Below are 20,466 nucleotides of genomic sequence, written 5' to 3'. Positions count from 1 at the left end.
ACTCTGATCTCATATAACTTAAAGTCCGTTTAACACGACTTTTGAAAAATCAAAAGAAATTTTTGAGATTCAAAAGTTGATTTTGAACCTATTAGACTAACTTTATAAAAGTATTTTTTTTCTAATTATAACAGTTTTTACAGAAAATTAGTCCAATTTAGCTTCCTCTAAAAATACTTTCAGAATATGAAATTCTTTTAAAAATTAGTTCTAAATAAAAACTAAAATAAGTTCGTCCAAAAACTCTTCTACAAATAGAAGCAAAAGTAAAAGCAAAAATTAGGTCAAATGGGCTCTAAATTTGAAGTCGATTTAATGTTTCAGACATACTCATCGATCATATTAATATGAAATAAATTAAACAACAATGTTATGGTCACAGAATTTTTTTAACATAATGAATGACCGACACTCACATTGTGCGAAGGCCCACTTCTTTTTTGAACTTTTTTATTCATACGAGGCCTATGCACTGTGAAACGATGTCAACCATTATGTCAAAAAAAATTAAATTCTTTCAAAGTTGGGAAACTTATTTCTTGAGTATGTGTACTTTTAGGTAGTTAAAAAAAAACACACATAGGTCAAATCGCAGAACTCCATGAAGATTAAAATCACAATTAGTCAATGTTAAAGTACAAAAAGGTCAATATGCAAAGCCATGCATATGTTAAATCAAGATAATAGGGGAAAAAAATATTTTTTAAAAAATGCAGTTGCTGGTGCGCAATTTGCTCTCTCTCTTCACAAGCAACCTCTCACGTGAGTGATCCAGCTTTGCATTAATTACTTTTCGGGTTTTCGTTCGGATCTTTTATTGCCCGGATCTATTCAATGCACTGCAGATCCAGGACTATAGTTACCGCACTGTACAAATAATTAGTTCAAGGGACTCTAGTTGCAGAACTGCAGATCCGGGACTATAGTTACAGCACTGTACAAATAATTAGTTCAATATACTCCTGTTTTGAGAATTTGAGGGTTTAGTTGTGAAATATGAGCTGTGGAGTAGTTACTGCAGAAGAGTTTGATTTGGTCGGGGATAATGGAATATTTTCAGTTAATTGTGAAAGTGACGATTCTGTTGGGTAATTCTGCTTGTTTTACAGTTTGGAGGTGCTAAATTTGGTGAACGTGATTAGGGTTTGTTTTTGTTTATAGGATTTTGTGAATTTCGGTTGTTATTTGCTTCACATTTTGATGTGGAACTGGTTGCATTCCGAGCAATTTTATGCTTTTGAGGTGTGATTTGCGGATTTGGAATTGCAATTTAAATTATTTGTGGGTTCTTCGTAATGGTGTCATTTTGACTTCTCAATGATACGGCGCAAATTTGGTGCGGGTTTTGATTGTCCGAATGGTAGAGGAATTTCGGGGTCTAGTTAAGTTTAGCCGAAATGTTTCTTGTAGTTCTCACCATGTGCTTCCTAGAGTTTGGATTTTAGGAGGAATTTGATTGAAAATTTATTACGTGAATCAAATTGCGGATACAGAGATGCCTCCATCCCCGGCAACAAGATTTTCTCCAAGGAGGGAGCTGAGGGCTGAGAATCACAAGAGAGGACGTAGTCTTGAGAGTGTGATCCTTAGTAAAGAGAAAGATGATGATCTTGATCTGTTCAATGAGATGCAGAACAAAGAAAAAGAGAATTTCTTGCTTCAGTCAAATGATGACTTTGAAGACGCCTTCTGTAATTTCTCGCATACTATATAATCTGCCTTTTGACTTGGCATTTAGTGAAGTATAATATGTGCACTGGGATTTCTTTGTTTTGATTGACTGACAATTATCTTTTTATTTATTGCATTTGACAGTGACAAAATTAAGACACTTTTCGGATCATAAGGGCAGAATCACCATTCCTGGTCGGGGAGAGAGTAGCGACCTGCTCAATGCAGAAGGAGATAAAAATGATTATGAATGGTTAGTTGTGTTTCTCTTCTCACAAGTTCACCTTTTTTACGTTTCTTTTGGAGAGAATTTTGTACAGATCTGTCTCCCTTTCTGAAAGATCCTGTAGATATTGTTAGGGTTCCGTGTATGTTCAGTTAATGCAATTTGTTTGGCTAAGAGTTGAAGTTTCCTCGGACAAAGAAAATAATGCTAATAACAGAAGCAGAAGCTTGCATAATTAAAATGAAATCAAGAAAATATAATCTTCCTTTATGGGCTAACATCTAGAAAAGTTTGTTTCTGATGTGCTATATAACTGGCCTACTTTCTTATTTAGTATTCTTTTTTTCTCACAACATGCAATTCTGTTGATTAAAGGTTAATAACTCCTCCGGAGACCCCACTTTTTCCTTCTTTGGATGATGAGACACTACCGGTTAATGATGTACAGAGGGGCAGGCCGAGGAGTCAACCTGTTTCAATCTCAAGTTCATCTACTGTAAGTTCATTAAAAGTCAATGAAATCAACTGGCAACTTCTATATTACCTCAATCCATAAAATGTATGTATGATCTCTTTTCAAACTTTTCTAATCCTTCTTTTGTTTTGAAAAAAAAAAAAAATGTTAAATATATGTTCAACTTCAGATGGAGAGGAGTTATAGAAGCAATAGAGGAAGTGCAAGTCCCCATCGCCTTAGCCTATCTCCTCAGTCTGGAAATAGTATATCACAATCAAGGAGCAGGCCATCTTCAGAACCTCATTTAAGTCCTCCGCCTAGATTGAAGCATCCGGCTTCTGTAAGGAGACCATCTCCCCCACCAAGTAAGCCATCTGCACCTGCTGTGCGGTCTAGTTCACCAAATCCTGGGAGGATGAGCACTGGTTCTGCTGCACCATTACGGATGAAAGGCAACTCCCCTGCCAAGACAAGTAGAGGGAATTCCGCTTCACCCAAAATAAGGGCATGGCAATCTAACATTCCAGGCTTTTCATCAGAGGCACCTCCTAATCTTCGTACCTCACTGGCTGATAGGCCAGCATCATATGTGAGGGGATCCTCCCCAGCATCTAGAAATGGCTCCAGATCTGGCCGAGAATCAATGTCTCCAACTGCTACCAGCAGTGTCAGTTCCCCATACACTCCTGACCGGTACATGTTTAGTTCCCATAGCAAAGGTTCAGTTGCATCGTCTGGTGATGATGACCGAGAGTCTATAAAATCAATACCTATTACCAGCTCAGACCACTCAGCTCCAAGGAACGTAGGTGCTATCCCAAATACTAGAGCTCTGGGCTACTCTAAGAAGCCAACTAAAATTGTGTCTAGTTCTGCTCCAAAAAGATCCTTTGACTTGGCACTTCGACAAATGGTAATTAACCTCTCTTTTATTGATGTAATGATGCTTTTGTGATGGTTAGGCCATATGTATGTGTTAATGCATGCTGGTATATACTCTCAAGGCATCTAAGATGGAAAATTATTTGTATGGAGCCATTGTAAAATATATCTTAATAAACCTCTATTATTTAATAAAATTTTCTGGTCCTGACTTGGGCCAATGGGATAAGTTAATATTTCAAAAAATTGAAAAGATAATAATTTTGTAGAGATGTCTATCTAAATCTGTGGTTCCATGCATACCATAAATAAATCATTTTGCTAGAAGTCGCAAATATAATTTACTACGGTATTTTCTTGCAATTTATTGCCTGGTTAAATGTATGTGTTTTGAGTTAAAAATGCATGTGTTCATTGTAGTACTTAGAGCATATCCAAAAGATTCTTTAAACATTAGATGCTCTATATTTTAAAAAGTTAACCTTTAAAATTGTGCTTTAAGAGATTCTTTAAATTATCATTTTAATTTAGAGAGTTTTCTATAATTACAAGGTATTTCAATTTTCAATTGAGACAAATAATATAATAATTTAGAGGTAAGCTAGTGAAAATAAAAGATATGTAAAGACAGTAAATATTTTTTGGTGGTAATAGTGTTAAATATAAAGAGTCTTTTGGAGTATGTTGAATTTTTTTCTCTTTAAATTTATATATACTCTCTAAATTGTACAATATGTGTTTTAAAAATAGAGAGTCACTTGGAGATATTCTTATAAGATAATACTCAGTTAATTTCTATTTTATCAAAGGTATGTGTATTGAATCATAAATTTACTCTTTAAATTAATAACTCTTTTAATTAATAGATTTTGCATGGCCCTAACATTGTTGATTTATAGAGGTTATTCTGCAATGTTGACCGTTATTTCTGGGTTTTGTTCTTGATGTTTATTATGATTCTGTGGGCCCATTAAAGATTTTTCTGGATGAACTTTTGTATTTATTACTAGCCTTGAACAATTTGTGGAAGTTCTTTGAACAAATTTGAAATCTATTTGAAATGTTGAACCATAAGGTTAATCCTGAATTTGACAAATGACATATTGGAGTTAGCATTTTGGTGGAATACAATCATTTTTGCATTAGCACCATTCTTTTCTTGTCCTTCACAGTCTTAATACGGTCTCATAAATGTGGAATAGTGATGCTAATCTATCATGTCCTTTTACTTGCATGTACCTATCAGCGGAAAGCCAGGGATATTTTGTCCTTTTGTGACTGCCCCATCCCTATTACCAGGCCAAATGTAAAATTCATTGGCCCATCCTAGCTATCCATTGTTTGCTTCTGTCAGCTTTCACATTTTATAATACAATCAGTGCTGTTATATTTATATTTCTGTTAAAATTTACTAGTTGTGAAGTTTATGATCTTTATTTCCATTATTGTATACATTTTGGGTTATTTGCATTTAAACGCTCTTATTTGCCTGTATGATGCGCTCATTTATGCATGTTTCGTGCATGTCCATAACACAATCTCGTTTAAATAACTTCATTATAATGCATTTGCTTACTGGTAAAGGAAAAAAATATGTGTTGGTTTTAGGAAAATTTGTTCTTATTTCTATTATTCACTTTCTTACCAATTTGCTACTAGATCGCAAGATCTTTTGAATGCAATGTTTCTGGTTTCTGTGCTTTAGTCTTTTGGTGTGGTTCATGCCATTTTATCAGTCACATAGGATTAGAACATATGTCAAGGAGCTGAATATAATATCAAGGAGTGGAATTGGTACCAGTACAGGATATTTACAGGATTTACAGCTTACGTAGTTAGGACATATGTTGCATCTGCTTAAAGAAGCTCCTGTACGAAGTGTGACTTCCAGTATTAAAAGTATTCACAGAAATGGAAAGGATGCAAGTATTTAAGTTTCAAGATTTTTGAAAAAATTAAATAGAACTATCAATCATTCTGGTTTATGGGATCAAAAGAGAGCAAGAAAAAATGACTGACAATAAATACTAAAAGAAAATGATATTTAACTATTTTGAGAAGTTTCCTTAAGCTTGATGAGCTCAACAAATTTTTATAGTGAAACATGTAATCATCAAGTATAACTATTACTATTTTGATGGCATTGAAAGGGAAAATAAACTCAATGTCATCATAGCTCAGTAATGCATTGCCTTCATTATTTACTTCCCTGACATGTAAATCTGATGGCTAGATTTTTCGATTGAAGATTTGTCACGGTACCCTTTACGCATGAACAGTAGGGCTCATATTGGCTTTCTCGTTTTGTATACAGGATCATCGGAAAGGTCCTCAAAATATGTTTAGGCCGCTTTTGTCCAGTGTCCCCAGTTCTACATTCTATGCTGGAAAAGCAAGTGCATCCCATCGTTCTATGATATCCAGAAATTCTTCAATCACCACTAGCAGTAATGCCAGTTCTGATCAAGGGACAAGTGGTGCTCATGATACTGAAGAAAGTGAGCAAAACCAAGATGATGTAACCAGTGAATGTGTAAAGGAACAGTATCCAGAGGTGCACGACGAAATATTTGTCTTCGATCAGGTTGATGCTTTAAATGAAGGTGTTGGGCAGAAAATCTACAAGGGATCACCTAAGAGTCAATATGATGAATTTGTTGTCAACTCTGTGGACAATTCTCAGTTTGTTGTGGATGAGAGTTGCAGCCAGCTTGATACTACTATAGATGTTCCCACATCTGCTGTTGTCTTGGACGGGAAAGGTGATTATTTTGATGCCGATGATCTCGAGGACTTGGCAATATGCTCAAAGTGTGGCCAGAAATTGAATTCCACGGAGATGTTAATGGAAGGAGAACAAAAATTTTGTCCGGAATGTAGAAGTTTGGAAGCACCTTTAACTTTAAATACTCTTCCAATGGTCATGATGGCTGGTGAGAACGCTTTAGGAGATTCAGTGAAGATTCTACAACATGGGTCATTTGAGGCTTTGGAGTGCTCTGCACTAATTTCAGAACCATTGCAAGTTATAAGTGTTGGTGAAGCCAGGAATGATCATCATGATGAGATTTCCAACGAGGGTCAACACTGTAGTGTGAATTTCTCACTAGATAATTCACTTGAAGTGTCGGACGTGGAAGAAGTTGAGCTAAATGCCAAGAAACAAGAAATGGGTCTACCAACTGATGGTGACACTGGCCATCAGCAGTCAGAGCATGGACGGGTTGATCCTAATTTAGAAGTTAATGTTTCAGAAGGTGCAGGTATATCTGTACTGTTTAAGAGATCAAGCAGTGGCAAAGGACACATTGTTCAAAGCAAGAGTTTCTCAGCAACTAACATCAACTTTGATTGTTTCTCCCGTGTGACAGACAGGATAGACAGCATGAGAAGCTCCTTTGGGCATGGCAGTACATCTGTTTCGTCTTCTGTTGACCTGGGGTCGTCTAGGCAAATAGAGACTCGTATTCAACGGCAATTAAGTAGTAGTAAATCGGATATAGAAAATTACAGATATGAGATGCCTATGAAGCACAAACGCTCCATATCTTCCTTGACTGGTGCTTCAAGTCATGCTTTGAAAGTCCTAAGTGTCACAGCAAACTCTCATGAAGATAGTTTTGAGGTAGTTTCTGTCAACGAAGAAAAAGATTTCAGGGAGCCAACATGCACAGATCCTCGTGAACTATCATTGCCTTCAGAATTTACAGAAAACGAAAGTACCTCTGCTAATGTTGAAAGCAACAAGAATTTTATAATTAACTCAGAATTCTCAGGACATGTGAAGAACATCCATCCAGGAGATACTCCCTCTGTGTCAGTTTCAGATTTTGAAGAGCCACCATCAAATGAGGATGGTGAGAATGTGTCAAAGAATTCTAGTAATCCCATGTATACAGAAGCATCATCCACCCTTCCCAAGAGTTACACACAAGAGGAAGATGCCATGCCAAATATATATGCTGATTGGGTGGATGTGGGAGAGCTTCCTAATCGAAGCTCTTTGGATGCTATATCAGAAATTGAAATTAAGAATGGTGATACTGGTTCTCCTGATTCACAATCTGATATTGATTCCACTGATTCAAAGAGCTACATTAATGAGTTGCAGGATTCTCCTGTTCTGGCCGCATCCAATTACATTATAACAGCATCTGTTAAAGACCCTGACCCCTCAGGTCATGCATGTGACATCCTTGGTAAGAATATCTTGCCTTCTGGGTTTTTCACTCTTCTGTCCCCACCTCTGAACATCTAACTTGTACCAAGTAGTATTGCATGTTCTAAGCATAATTTCTTAGAGCAGAAAATCTCAAATTCATTCTGCAAATGGTTTAAGAGATTCTGATTCCCACCACTTAGATCTACTAATTTTGCAGCGCGCATTGATTACTTTTGTTGTTCACCATGAGATAATTGATGGCATTTTCAATGTTGTGACAATCACTGACAGCCTCAAAACCTTCCAAACTACATTAATCTGCCCTATAGATGACAATGGCCATGAGACCTTTGATCCTACAATTCTATTTGGTTCTAATCTGTGGTCTTATTTATGATCCTAGTGACGTTGTACTTGACCTTAGTGAAAACTTCCAAGTGTTAAATGAAAGGGGGCTCCTGAATGTCCTTGCCATAAAACTGTTCTCACACCTTTATCATCATTTTGAAGCTAAAGATAAAATTGTCTGTGCTGATGATTTTTCTTGAATAACAATTGTATTTTCATTTGAGATCTTCATCTTTAATTCTTGTTGTAAACGGTTTATCTGGGTGAGTTTAACTTGAAAAACTGCCCATAGGTCTAACTGCATGTAGTCATGAATGGTTTAATAAATTTACGTCTCTTTCTCTTCCTCCTCGCTCTCTCTGAGGATGATCTACGGTTGGCTGATCTCTCAAATAAGTAATACCGAACAGGATTTTCCTCATATCATCTAGGGAAATATTCCCTTTTATTTATTTATTTTTCATCTGAGGGTTTTTAGTTTAGCTTCATGCTAGTCTCTCTTTTTTTCCCCACTCTCTCCCACCACTAGCAATTATTAACCACCTTTTTACCTACACCACTTTTTTGTGCACCATTTTCAGATCTAGTGAGCTTTTGCTGTAACAAGTTTGTTGTTTCATTTATTTTGGTACTTTAACTAGTAATTTCTTGAATGTGTAAATATCCTTATGCATACTTTTTTTTTTTAGTGATATCCCACATGTGCTTTGGGGTGTGGAGTGGGAGGTTGGCTTTGGCTCTTACAATTTCCCTTCTTTTTTTTTGACAGTCAATGACTCTTACATGTTGATTGTAGGATAATTCCAATAAAGGAGAGGGAGACATGATAGCCTTACCTCCCTCCAACGTTAAAGCATGACGAGCCCAAGTGATATTTTTGCTCGTCTCCACAAATATAAAAATCATGTTTTTTAAGAGAAAAGTAATTTTTAAATGTTATTTATCTATTTAGTGAATTATAAATTAAAACTAACCAAGTTTTTAAGAATAACTGCAGTTTTCAACTTCTGTTTAGCATAACTTGGAATGCCTTGAAGTTCATTATCTTATGTTGTTACCATCTTTCTTTCTTGGTCAATAACTTGACTTTCCAGTTCTACATTTCGTTGTGTTGATATTAGAAATTCCTTTGTAATAACAGAGGAATCAACTGTCATGCTAGATAACCGAGGAGGAATGCAGGCTAGAAGCCTGACCCTAGAAGAAGCAACAGATACCATACTCTTCTGCAGCTCCATTGTCCACAATCTGGCTTATGAGGCTGCAAATATAGCAATAGAGAAAGAAAACTCGGTCCCGTTGGTAGATTTGCAGCCAACGGTAACATTTTTCGGGAGGGCCAATGTTGATAGAAGGGATATACATTCCAGAGCAATGGGAAAACGTACTACTAAGTCCCAGAAAGCTCGACTGAAGAAATTGGAAACAGTTAAAAAACTTCCTCCAGAGAGCAACATTGAAAGTGATGGGAAAACCGATAAGGATGTTACATGTATTGTTGAAGTTCCGAATACAGGTGATAGCACGAGACTTCCGAAGCTGGAGTCGAAATGCAATTGCACAATAATGTGAGCGGGTCGAGCTTATTTGCAGGAGAGGAATGCTTTTTTCTTCTTGTTGTAATTGTTCTGTAAGAAGTACGTCGTTTTAGTGATTATAAACATTGTAAAGTCGTAATTTTTACTAGGCTGATGGTAGTGAACGGAGTTGGAGATTATGGACTGCTCCAATTGCCATATTCTTATTTGATATTATTCATTTTTAATTTGGTGAAGTTCCTCAATTAAGTGTGAATTCTTTTGTTGTGCATCCCAAATAATCTTTGTACATTTTAATTGTTGAAGATGTAATCATTTCACTTATTTTTCCCAAATCAAGTCTTCAATTAAATTCAATTATTAGTACTTCGCATCTTGCTGCTACTTTTCCCCGTCGATTATCGCATGGCAGAAGCATACTCAATGAATAGATATGGAATATCATACCACACCATAGGCAGACATGCGGTGGCTTTCGTGGTGGTGCTTCAAGTTCCATGGTACTGCGTCCAAGATCAGAACAAGCTTCTCAAACGAATCAATGCCATCCCATTTTTGAGTGCCTTGGTGCACAACCATCTTATCCATTGAACTAGCTAGAAGCTATCACTTCAAGTCGATACATTAAAGAAAAGGACATTATACCACCGCATGCATACCATCTTTAACTATTGTTGACTTTTAAGTTTCTCTAATGCAGGTTGAAACATTAAAGAACAGGACATTATACCACCGCATGCGTACCATCTTTTACTATTGTTGACTTTTAAGTTTCTCTAATGCAGTCCGTGCACTGCTGGCTTACCAAACTTACCTCAGAATTTAGAGCTTTTTCAATAGTGATTTTGAAAATGATTTTTGACCGTTGAAGACAAAAGTGAATCTTACTTGTCAAAGAAGAAGTAAAAAATAACGATTTGAATAGTAAAATAACTACTAAATTTTTGATTTTTTGAAGTGAAAATACAATACCAAACATGCACTAAGTTTTGAATGATTAATTTTCCATTGAAACAAAATTAAAGATGTAAGAGTAATTTATTATTTCAGTCAAGCTGAAGCCCCTTTTCTAAGTCCCACTTTTGTTAAAAAAAATATGTTTTAGAATAGTGATTTTTTGAAGAACATGTGATCAAAAAAGTTCATAAAAAATAAGGTCCAAATTTTTTATGTACTTTTACATGTTAAAGTTCGTGCCACGTCCGGGCTTGCTGGGTCTTTTTTGCCTCCCTTAATGAAACAACACTCGTTCAAATTCAAGAACGACTAATAAACCTTTTTATCAGGCCCAAAGCACCATAGCGAATTTAGAACTTGATATATTGAAGATTTTTTAGCCGTTGGCATTTTGTAGGAAGTTTCAGGGTAGCAGGTGATTTCTCAATGTGTATAAGAAAACCTTTAAAAATGCAACTTTAACCGAAAATATAGATAAAAGGGCTATTTCAATAGCAGCGTCCAAATTTACACAGTCAAATCATTTTTGGTGATTTTTCTCCAAGAAAACCTGGTTTACAAATCTTGCACTGCAATATAAATAAGGGAATTCCTTTATAGAAATAAAAAAATATATACTTCTGTGGGTACATGTAATAAAAGATATTATCATCTACACAGCAAAATATACTAACTCCTCCAAGATTCTAAGAGCACGAGAGCAGTCCATTCAATAATCGTGGGCATACGTACCTCAGAACAACCATTACTTCAGTATCTGGTTTACTCAACTTAACTCGGCCTCGAGGACATAAGAACAAGTGACCATTGCTCCCCTTCATGACAACGCCCGTGCCAGGTCGGCCTATGACCCGTGAAACCCACAGATGGGCATCAGCAAGATAGAATACTTGGATAGCCGGTTACATATGCATATTGAAAGAGCAAAAGACACGACAATACCATGCGAGTGTTCAGCTCAAGTTCAAAAAGTTTATTAAGTTTACAAATTCGAAGAAATAGAGAACTTGGAGAGAAGGTGAGAATTCTTTATATGAAGCCATAGGAAATACCCCTCAAAAAAGAACTATTTCTAAAATAAGAAACTTGTGAAAAAGTCACTTATCCAAACACGTTTCAAGACAAAAGGATACTTCTATAATTAAGCTTAGCCAGACATGCTTCATATTCTAAAATGAAATGCTTGAAAGCCAAAGTTGCCCAAAGCTTTTTATCCACACAGCTTGAATAAAACAAAAAGTACGGTACCCCATGCACAAGGCATGTAAATTTATATGTTTCAAAAGTTTCACCAATTATATACACACCCTAGAAAGCATATACCAAGTTTAACAAATGTTTGAACCGTCCCGAAAACACAAAACTCTTAAATGCCATGATAAATCAAGCACCGTGTACCTATCATTTGTAACCACTAATTAAAAATTCATTTATAGCACTTCGGCCAAAACTGTCATAGACAATTAAGTATTAGAAATGTAACAGGGTAGCAAATGTGTACCTATCTCGACTTCATAAACACTTGAGGATCTCTTTAAAATTGCAAAATTTTCAAGCCAATTAACTAAAAGGTGTGCGACAACCCTTGCTACATTATGCACTTGTTAAATCAGGAGTGGGAATGATGCCGAAAAACACGGGAAAGAAAAAAGAAACAAAAACAAGTCGTACCAACTGCCAGCTGATTCCGGTTCTCTGATTGGTCAGTTGTATGTCTAATTACAAAAAATAGGAACAAAAATCTTCCTCAATATCAAAGCATTGCACATTTTAAGTTTAATATTATTATTTCCATAAAACATAGAAAAAATTAATTTATAATAATTTAGAAAACTTGCACTTAAGTATTAAAACTGTAACAAGAAGATTGGTAACATACCTTGAGTTTGAGCAGACAACAAAGAATATCTGAATAATGGAAAAAAATTGGAATTCAATGCATGCCAGGTTGTGAGAGAGATCCTCAACCTGCTTGCTTTTATACTGCAGTGACATGTGCAAATGTATGTCATAAAAGTATATCTTGTTCACACCATAAAAGCTCTAAAAGAATCGGTTATTCTTCCAGGATACAAGAAATTACATCACAAAAGTTCAAATTTTGTTCAAGCCATAAAACCTCTTAAAATATTGTTTAATCTCCCGGGATACAAGAAACTGTAAATCGAAAGCAACTACTTTTGATGAGTCAATACATGAAAAATGACCATGGCCAAGAAAACTAAACACTACGTCATTTCAACTCAACAGAAAATGACAAATCATCAACTTCCAGTGATGTTCATCATATGCTAGGAGCTTCAATACCATCCTTACATGAAAACAAGCACAATACGACTCCATCAAGTTAGCAATTAATAATTTCAAATCCCCATAGGGCCATATAAATAGACGATTACCAGTGTACCACTGTTACACACGATATAAATTAATTGATAGATGTAAACCATTCTTTTTACTTCGTAGTGGCCAAAAATATAAATCTATCTACCTAAATTTCTTTATCATCCAACCATATGGCAGGGCTCAACAAATAATTTCAAGGTGAACTACACCATATGTAAAAAAGACCAGTAGCAGATAGAGCACTGGCACAGACGTTAATTGTTGCATCCTTCTGATCTCTCTCGGATTGGTTGGTGCCATCAGAATAATAGATGCACTTTGGACACCACAATCCCAAAAGGAATCATAAGCTCCCAACTAATTTTATTATTGAGAGCGGGGGAGCTGTGAAGATGGCAGCTTACAAGCAAAAGGCTGCCGAGTACTTTAATTGAAGGGTGAGACCGACAGTTTTTCAATAGAAAGATCTTGTACTAAGAGAGGTAGCAGCAGCAGGGCACCCTCCGCCTAAACTCGGGCCAAATTGGTAAGAACCGTGTGAAGTAATTTGCAGCCTTTGAAAGGGAGCTCACAGTCTCAAAGATTTGAAGGGAAAGCCACTAAGTAGGCCGTGAAACACAGAGTTTAGGTCGACCATCAAAAGGTCGCCAAGTATGATACTATGTGATGTCCTTTTATTTCTCTTGAAAACATAGTTGCTAAGATGTTTCATCGATTTCCCTAATGTAATCCCTGCTATAGGTATATCCTATTGTAATTATTAGCATTGTTCAATGATAAGTTTAGATGGCTGCTTATGATGAGGGCACTAAGAAAGTGCCAGCATAGCTGGGATGCCCTGGTGTACCGAATCTCCAAATTTAGGCAAGTTTAATGTTAACGCGCGAACTTGATTTACGATCAGTTAAATCACAAGCTTCAAACTTCTCCCAGCACATCAAAGTCGTCAAGGGGATAGGCGGTGAGCAATAAAACCAAAAATTGGTTATAAGCTCAAAATCGCCCTATGGTCCTAATGTTGAGCTTTCAAAATTAAAAAATTGATTAAGACTAAAAATCACTAGATGGTTAGAAGTGATGTGATAACCGTCATGCAGTTTTCAATTAAAGAACGTGATGTTCGGGAATCATGATGGTCGGTTGATTGATCGTGGTATTCAATCGTCGGGTAGTCGGTCAATCACTCTTGGTGGTCGATCGACAATCACAGTAGTCAATTGATTGCAATGGTGGTCAGTAGGTTCGAACATCGCATCCACTACCATCCCACCTAGCATCAATTAAATACCAATAAGAAACAAAATACGCTTGGTTACTTTCAGCATCAAGAAATCAAATATATTGATCCCAACTCTTCACTTATAAATGGCCAACAAATAGTCAAACGAACAATAATTAACAAGCATATTAAATATCAACAACCATTCTTAGCATGTTAGAATGCAACGCTTTGCTCCGTAGTGTTGACATTCGCAAAAATTGGAGAGGTTAAAAATATAAGTTATCAGCACTAAAAAATTAAACCTACAACTGAATGTTAAATCAAATTTCTAATTGAGACAAACCTATATTCCACATGAATAGAGCAAAAATTTCTAATCTATAACTACATCCGTGGATTCAAATTTAATAATTACCTTTGGGAGAAATGCTCTCTCTCAAACTCTTCAACAATGATAAGCTAAGAATATCCCCTCTGCATTACATCATCATCTCTTGCAAACACAATATGAGGATTAAAATTGACAGCATTAAAGAGTACAAAAGTAAAACGTACTCTTGTGGCCTTCAAAACCAATTTAAGAAAACTGATTATATTGATCCATATAAAATTATGTCACATACATGAGTTTCAACTGAAAAAACGGGAAGAGTACATTATGCCAGACCTGGCCATGCAAGCAGTGTCAAAGATACGTTTTTGTGGAACAGCAGAGCAGCAGAATAAAATGTCAGTTTGCACAAATCTGATTCAAGAGCAGGGGCAACTGGATTGCTCCACCAAATTTTCCAACGGTGCCTGTTAAAAAACAGCACAAGTTTCACAACAATGTTTGCAATCCTTTCTATCCATAGCTCTCACCTCAACTATGTTTTGTCTGAGACTAAAGTAAAAACTAATGAAGAATGTATCTTCAAACGTTGGTAGCTACTCTTGGCCAAATAAACCACCGCCAGTGCCTAATTCCCCTTGTCGCAACTCCTTTCTCCGTTGCTCTTCTAAGGGATCGGGACTCTTCAACATTCTTCGCCTGCGCCTGAAACCCCACTAAAAACTATTAATTCACTTCAAAAATCTCAAAGAATTAATGACAAAGAATTTCATATTGACGGTGAAATACCTGTCTTGTGCATGCTGAGCTGGAAAAGTAGGCATAAGTTCTTTAGACTTGGGAAGAGGAACTTCACGGAACCATTCATGGTTGAGAGCCGCTTTAGCAGTAATCCGCTGCACCGTTACCATATACCATTACCATATACACAATTAGGAAATGTATTGACAAGATATTTTAACCCTGTTTGACATCCATTAAAATGGGTTTTTTTGGGGGGGAATGAGTTTTGGAATAGTTATTTTTTGAAAAATGTGTGTTAAAAAGTAAAAGAAGTTTGGGGTCCACATGCAAAATATTTTATTGTGTGAATGTGTGGTTGTAAGTGAGTTTGAGAAAAAAAGAGTTGACTTAATGGATGTCAAACGGAGACTTTTTCATTACAATAGATACACAGGCATATTAACTACGAAAATACCTTCTCAGGATCATAAGTTAAAAGCTTGGTCAAGAGGTCAAATCCAGCTTCCGAAAGTACCGGTGATCCAATAAAAGAAGTGGGAGGAAATTTCCTACGCAAAGGATTGTACCTGAAATGAAATATATCACTAGTTAGTAGAAACATAACATTCTTGTAATGTAACTGAAACTGTCACCCATGAAGGCCAAAAAGCCAGAGCAAAATCACCCATAGCCGGAAGCCTGGGAAAACAGTGGCAAAGAAGAAACCATGAATCTTGCGGTCAATTGGAACAAATATTGACTGTGAAAGATATAGATACTTACTGATGGTTAATACCAGTCGAAATTTCCTCATTTGGTTTGCCAAGGATCCTATATATCTGCAGTTATTTAAGATTCAAAAGAAACTGATCAGGCCAAGTCTCACTTTATTGGTATAAATCTAGTCAGAACTTGTAAGAAATAATTAATTAATACAAAACAGTGTTAGTGTAATATGATCTAGCTCTGTTATCAAATTCAGCTATCCACTCAGAAATCGTAACAAATATTTAACGAAAGACAAAATGATGCTATTGACCTTTACCTTGTTGAGTTGATCCAACTCTGTTTTCCCATTGAACAAAGGTTCTTTTGATAACAGCTCAGCCATAATACATCCCAATGACCACATATCAATTGCAGTGGAATATTGCTTGGTTCCTAAAAGAAGTTCCGGTGCCCTAGCGAAGAAAATGAGAGTTCGCAGTATAAGCTATCAGTCATAAAAAAAAACATATCAAACTGTTTACCACTGACAGAGAATAGGATATGAGGACAACAACATCAACAACGACGCTTTAGACTTTGAAACATACAAATTTCCTTCATATAGAAGTGATAATGGCAATGACAAAAAGATGAAAGAAGATGGCGATTGGAAATTTGGAATTTGAATCAACTATAGATCTGCATAGAAGAAAACATGCAAACGCACAATGATATAGGATTGTTAAAGAATGTGATAAATTATTTAAGAAATGAATAATTATGTGAATGGTAAATGCGTGACTGCGTCAAGAAGAAAATAACACAAAGGATGAACCATTGATGATGTGATAAAGAGATGCTCACCTGTACCACAGAGTAACCACCAATTGAGTATATGGTTTCAACGGGCTTCCATATTGACGAGCCAAACCAAAGTCACAGATCTTCAACTCACCGCTATTATTTAAAAGCAAATTTGATGTTTTCAGATCTCGGTGAAGCACCCAGTTATCGTGAAGATACCCAACACCCTCTAAAAGTTGGAGCATAAGGCATTTAACTTCACTTTGACTGAATGGTTGTTTGATTGTCTCCATCAATCCCTTAAGATCATGTTCCATGTACTCCATAACCATGAAAATACTGTCAAGATTGCTCCCCACAACTACTTCTTTAACATCAACAATGTAGGGGTGGTGAAAAGAAAGAAGAATGTTAATTTCCCGAAGAGCTGTCAAAGGAAAACCTTCTCTCTCTTTTTCCATCTTAACTTTCTTTAGTGCAACAATTTCCCCAGTCTTTTTATCTCTAGCTCTAAAAACTACCCCATAAGTGCCTTCATCTATTTTGTTCAGTCTCTCAAACTCATCTACACTCCTGCATCCCTGAAGCATATTCACACTCCTTTGTGTGGGTAATGTAGGCTCTGCTGTCCCACGGGAACAATTTTGATCCTCTGATTCTGTGTCATAATGGGTAAGACTAGCACCATCATAATTTCGGTCCACACCAATCTCCATGTACTCATTTTTGTCATCATTGTCAGTAAAACTCTCTCTACTAGAAGACCGAATGCCTTCGTCAGATCCAGAGGATCTTCCTCTTGTTCTCTCAGAACCTTCTTTTTCGACTACTCCAGGCTCCAGAGTTAATGATTTTCCAATTCCCCTTCCTTCAGAAGGCCCAGAACCAGAATTCCACTTCTTCAATTTCTGCAAATCTTCATCATCAGAAATTTCACCTTCATCAGCAGGTGAGTCAGCATCATTTGCCCATCGAGAGGATATTATGGTGCGCGTAATTGCATTATCATCATCATTAAGTGTCTCTGCTCCATGCTCGGGGATGTCTTCAGGAAGTGGAGAGGATACTTCAATTGAGGATTCCAGCACATCATCGGGTTCCACTCTTATCTGAGGAGACAATGCTTCTGACTTCTGAACCTTAGAATCATCTGTTGGTGAAATCTGTACAGCCGCATTAGGTGAAGGGTTACTTGAATTTGCCCTCGGCAAAGGAGGTAACTTAGATTCTAAAAGATTCCTACTCTTAACTGTTCTACTGACTTCCCTATCGTCTCTCTCCCAGACAATAGGAGAAAACTTTCGCTTCTTACTTTGCAGCTGCGATGAGTGATTACTATTTTCTGAATTCTTCACTTCACTCCCTTTATTTACCTGAATTTCCAAATCAACAGTCTCATCAGACCCCTCACTAGAAAGCTCCCCAGGCTCTCGGTCCACAACCTGAACTGAAAATCTGTCATTCTTAGGCTCACCACCACTGCTTCCCGAATCACTCTTACTAGAAGCAGATCGATATCCACCATTAGTCACCTCTCTCCCCCTCTCCTTAACATCCCTCTGTCTAACCCTACCTCTATAATCCTGACTATTACGAATCCGGACATGACTCTTATCATAATACTGATCCCTGTTCCCAAATGGACCATAACCCCCCTTAGAATACTCGATTTCCTTCCTCGAAGCCTCAAAATCAGACCCACGGTCCCTGAACTTATTGTCTCTGTAACCACCATGTCTTCCAGCCGCCATTAATTTCAGACTTTCCTGAACCAGTTCTCGAACGAAAACCCTAACGATGAATTCTCACAATCAAACCCCAACAACTTTCTCGAATAAAAAGTATAGAAGCCCTAATTTCACACAACAGAAGAATATATTTGTGTACGTAAATTTCGATTACTAATCTGGAAATCAATACTATATTCAAATACAGAAAAAGAAAATAAAAAAGTCTAACCAATGATAAATCCTCTCTTTCTCAATTATATTTCGGAACTGAAAATACAATCCTATAATTGAATGAAAAGGAAAAGGAAAAGGATATAAATCACTCTTTTTGAACGTGAATTCTAGAGAAGTCGGAGGGTTCAAAAATCCGGGGGAAAGCGAATCGATCAGCAACAATGGCTTTTAAAGGGTTGAAAGAAAAGGAAACATCCACAGAAATTTCCAATTTGATGAAATAATGATCGAAGGACGATGTGAAACTATTATCAATCGTGCTATGTCTACCAAGTCGGTTGACAAATACCGTTCACAAAGTGACGTGGCAGCGTTTAAAAAAAATTGAGAACACAAAAGTCTGAAAACAAAAAATGAAAGGACATTCTCTCTCTTCCTATTTTCCCATCCTCTCTCTTCCGTATTTCCCCCAAATCGAATCCGAAACCAACCCTTGCCTTTCGACAAATCCCTTCCGTTCGAACAGTTTCCTCCCGAAGCACTAACCTCCGACATCATCTCCATCTTCGGCAGCAACTGAACTCAACACTGTGATTTTAACACGATCCGCATAGTTGTCGAAGGGGACGTCGTGGCAAAGACCGTCGGATACCACAACAAAATCGATCAATAGTCTGAGATTTTTGTTCGGTCTAAGGTTTGGAGTCAACCCTTCCCTTTCAACCCATTTCCACTACCGCGAACTTGTTCGGTCTGAGGTTTTTATGAAATGTTTTTTCCTCCAATGACATTTCTGCAATTGCATCTATTTTGGAAGTTAAACCTTGTGATTCAAATACCTAATTTTTTCAAACAAATTTATGTGCTGAGCTAATAGACTCATGTGTTGATTGATTTTTTGTTGCTACTCTGAAATTCATAAATTTTATTGTTAAAGAAATTGACTTTAGCATTTGTAAAGTTAGTGAATTTACGTCTTGCTTGGAAACATGAGCTTCTTTTTGAGGCGTAACAGAATGGCTATGGGATTAGTCTGTTATCCATCTTTGTTTTGCAAATCTGAAATTTGGTGTTGGAATCAAATATGTTGCTGTAAATTTTCATTCCATAGTTTTCTATTTGGCAGAGAAGTTAAAATTTTGAATTTGCCTTTGTTCGTTGGAGATTTGATCTGAGATGCTAACATTTCCATATTTTATATTTGGCATTTGGTGGAAGGAACATAGAATGTCAGGAAAGAACTCTAGAGTTTGCCACGGCTACAGGAGTGTTGGACACTTCTTCGGTGATTGCCTGATAAAACGTCGTTGTCCACGTTGTATGCATGGATTTCAAAAAAATTTCGAGGTTGAAAGGGATATTATTAACAAAGGCAAAATTTTCAAATGTTGCGGTGTGAAGTGCGGGTTTTGGGAATAGTGCAAAGATGGAGAAGCAATTGGTGAATCTAGTAATGGCAGCTCAACTTTGGCTAAACAAGCGATCTACGAAGCAGTTGACGATACGTCCCGAATGTTCCAATCTCAAGTCCGACTAAATAACGAAGAAGAGCTTTTGATCTCTGTGAATGTGAATGTGAATGTGACGGTCCGTCGAGAAAAATCACCCGTCGAAGGGAAAATGAAGGGGAAAGACACGGCTTACTTACTGGTTTACGGTGTAATGGCTCTTTTGTGTTAAGTAGAGGCGTGTTGTATATTTGGTTAATTAGTTTAGTGCAAATGGGGGATTTTTGTTGAACCGACAGTGGCTATTGCATCTACCTTGTGCCTTGCTAGTTTATACTTCATGTACCTTGTGCCTTGCTAGCACATATTCAGATGGTGGAGGATTTAGATTGAACTAGTAGTTCATTGTTGCAATGCACATTTCATGTTGGTGTGTTTCATACCCCAACATTTGTCATTAACTTTTGTGGTTTCATCAATGATATTTAACTGGCCTCTTTTGTTTTTCCATCTTTATTGTGAATTAAATCACTTTATGATTTTGATGTGGTTGCACACCATAGACAAATGGAAAATTCCATCAACATTTTCAGTTAAATCTTCCTCAAAATTTTGAATCAATGAAAAAAACAAAATTGCATGTATATCATAAATACGTACATGGAGAAAAGAACAATCAAGAATAAAATACGTAGTATTGAAGCTTGAAATCGGATTCCAAATTTGCCACTACAATAAC

At 36.7% G+C, this 20,466-nt stretch overlaps 2 protein-coding genes across 10 annotated transcripts; one reads left to right on the top strand and one right to left on the bottom strand.

The window, feature by feature from the left end:
- Positions 1–702: 702 nt before the first annotated feature.
- On the top strand, positions 703–9,540 carry LOC111406286. Of its 2 annotated transcripts, none has more exons than XM_023035634.1 (6): positions 703–1,691; positions 1,816–1,924; positions 2,273–2,393; positions 2,542–3,267; positions 5,551–7,435; positions 8,909–9,540. In XM_023035634.1, the coding sequence occupies exons 1-6, from the start codon at positions 1,496–1,498 to the stop codon at positions 9,316–9,318; spliced, it is 3,447 nt and encodes a 1,148-aa protein (XP_022891402.1). In that variant the 5' UTR covers positions 703–1,495; the 3' UTR covers positions 9,319–9,540. The 2 variants fall into 2 exon arrangements, with proteins under 2 accessions (XP_022891402.1, XP_022891401.1); XM_023035633.1 differs by having other exon boundaries at positions 8,888–9,540.
- Positions 9,541–10,811: 1,271 nt separating this feature from the next.
- On the bottom strand, positions 10,812–18,421 carry LOC111406285 (cyclin-dependent kinase G-2-like). 8 transcript variants are annotated; one of them, XR_002704985.1, is made up of 8 exons: positions 16,436–18,416; positions 15,909–16,044; positions 15,647–15,702; positions 15,339–15,450; positions 14,930–15,036; positions 14,477–14,845; positions 14,225–14,302; positions 10,812–12,224 (listed from the first exon to the last, which is right to left on the bottom strand). XR_002704985.1 is itself a non-coding variant. In XM_023035631.1 (6 exons), the coding sequence occupies exons 1-6, from the start codon at positions 18,124–18,126 to the stop codon at positions 14,737–14,739; spliced, it is 2,211 nt and encodes a 736-aa protein (XP_022891399.1). In that variant the 5' UTR covers positions 18,127–18,416; the 3' UTR covers positions 11,848–14,736. The 8 variants fall into 8 exon arrangements, 2 of the variants coding, with proteins under 2 accessions (XP_022891399.1, XP_022891400.1); XR_002704983.1 differs by having other exon boundaries at positions 11,848–11,956; positions 12,121–12,224; positions 14,225–14,845; XR_002704984.1 differs by having other exon boundaries at positions 10,812–14,302.
- Between the last annotated feature and the right edge of the window lie 2,045 nt (positions 18,422–20,466).

This window comes from Olea europaea, chromosome 12 (genome assembly GCF_002742605.1).
Source record: "Olea europaea var. sylvestris chromosome 12, O_europaea_v1, whole genome shotgun sequence".
NCBI lineage: Eukaryota > Viridiplantae > Streptophyta > Magnoliopsida > Lamiales > Oleaceae > Olea > Olea europaea.
This window is presented reverse-complemented; position numbering and strand designations above follow the sequence as displayed.

What these genes read in the sequence shown, in the direction of transcription:
- LOC111406285 (XM_023035631.1), bottom strand. Translation starts at nt 18,126, where the DNA reads ATGGCGGCTGGAAGACATGGTGGTTACAGAGACAATAAGTTCAGGGAC. An exon ending in AGTTGGATCAACTCAACAAG is followed by an intron (nt 15,703 to 15,908) that starts GTAAAGGTCAAT and finishes AAATAACTGCAG; the next exon opens with ATATATAGGATCCTTGGCAA. An exon ending in GCTCAGCATGCACAAGACAG is followed by an intron (nt 14,846 to 14,929) that starts GTATTTCACCGT and finishes GTGGGGTTTCAG; the next exon opens with GCGCAGGCGAAGAATGTTGA.
- LOC111406286 (XM_023035633.1), top strand. Translation starts at nt 1,496, where the DNA reads ATGCCTCCATCCCCGGCAACAAGATTTTCTCCAAGGAGGGAGCTGAGG. An exon ending in TGACTTTGAAGACGCCTTCT is followed by an intron (nt 1,692 to 1,815) that starts GTAATTTCTCGC and finishes TGCATTTGACAG; the next exon opens with TGACAAAATTAAGACACTTT. An exon ending in GATAAAAATGATTATGAATG is followed by an intron (nt 1,925 to 2,272) that starts GTTAGTTGTGTT and finishes TGTTGATTAAAG; the next exon opens with GTTAATAACTCCTCCGGAGA.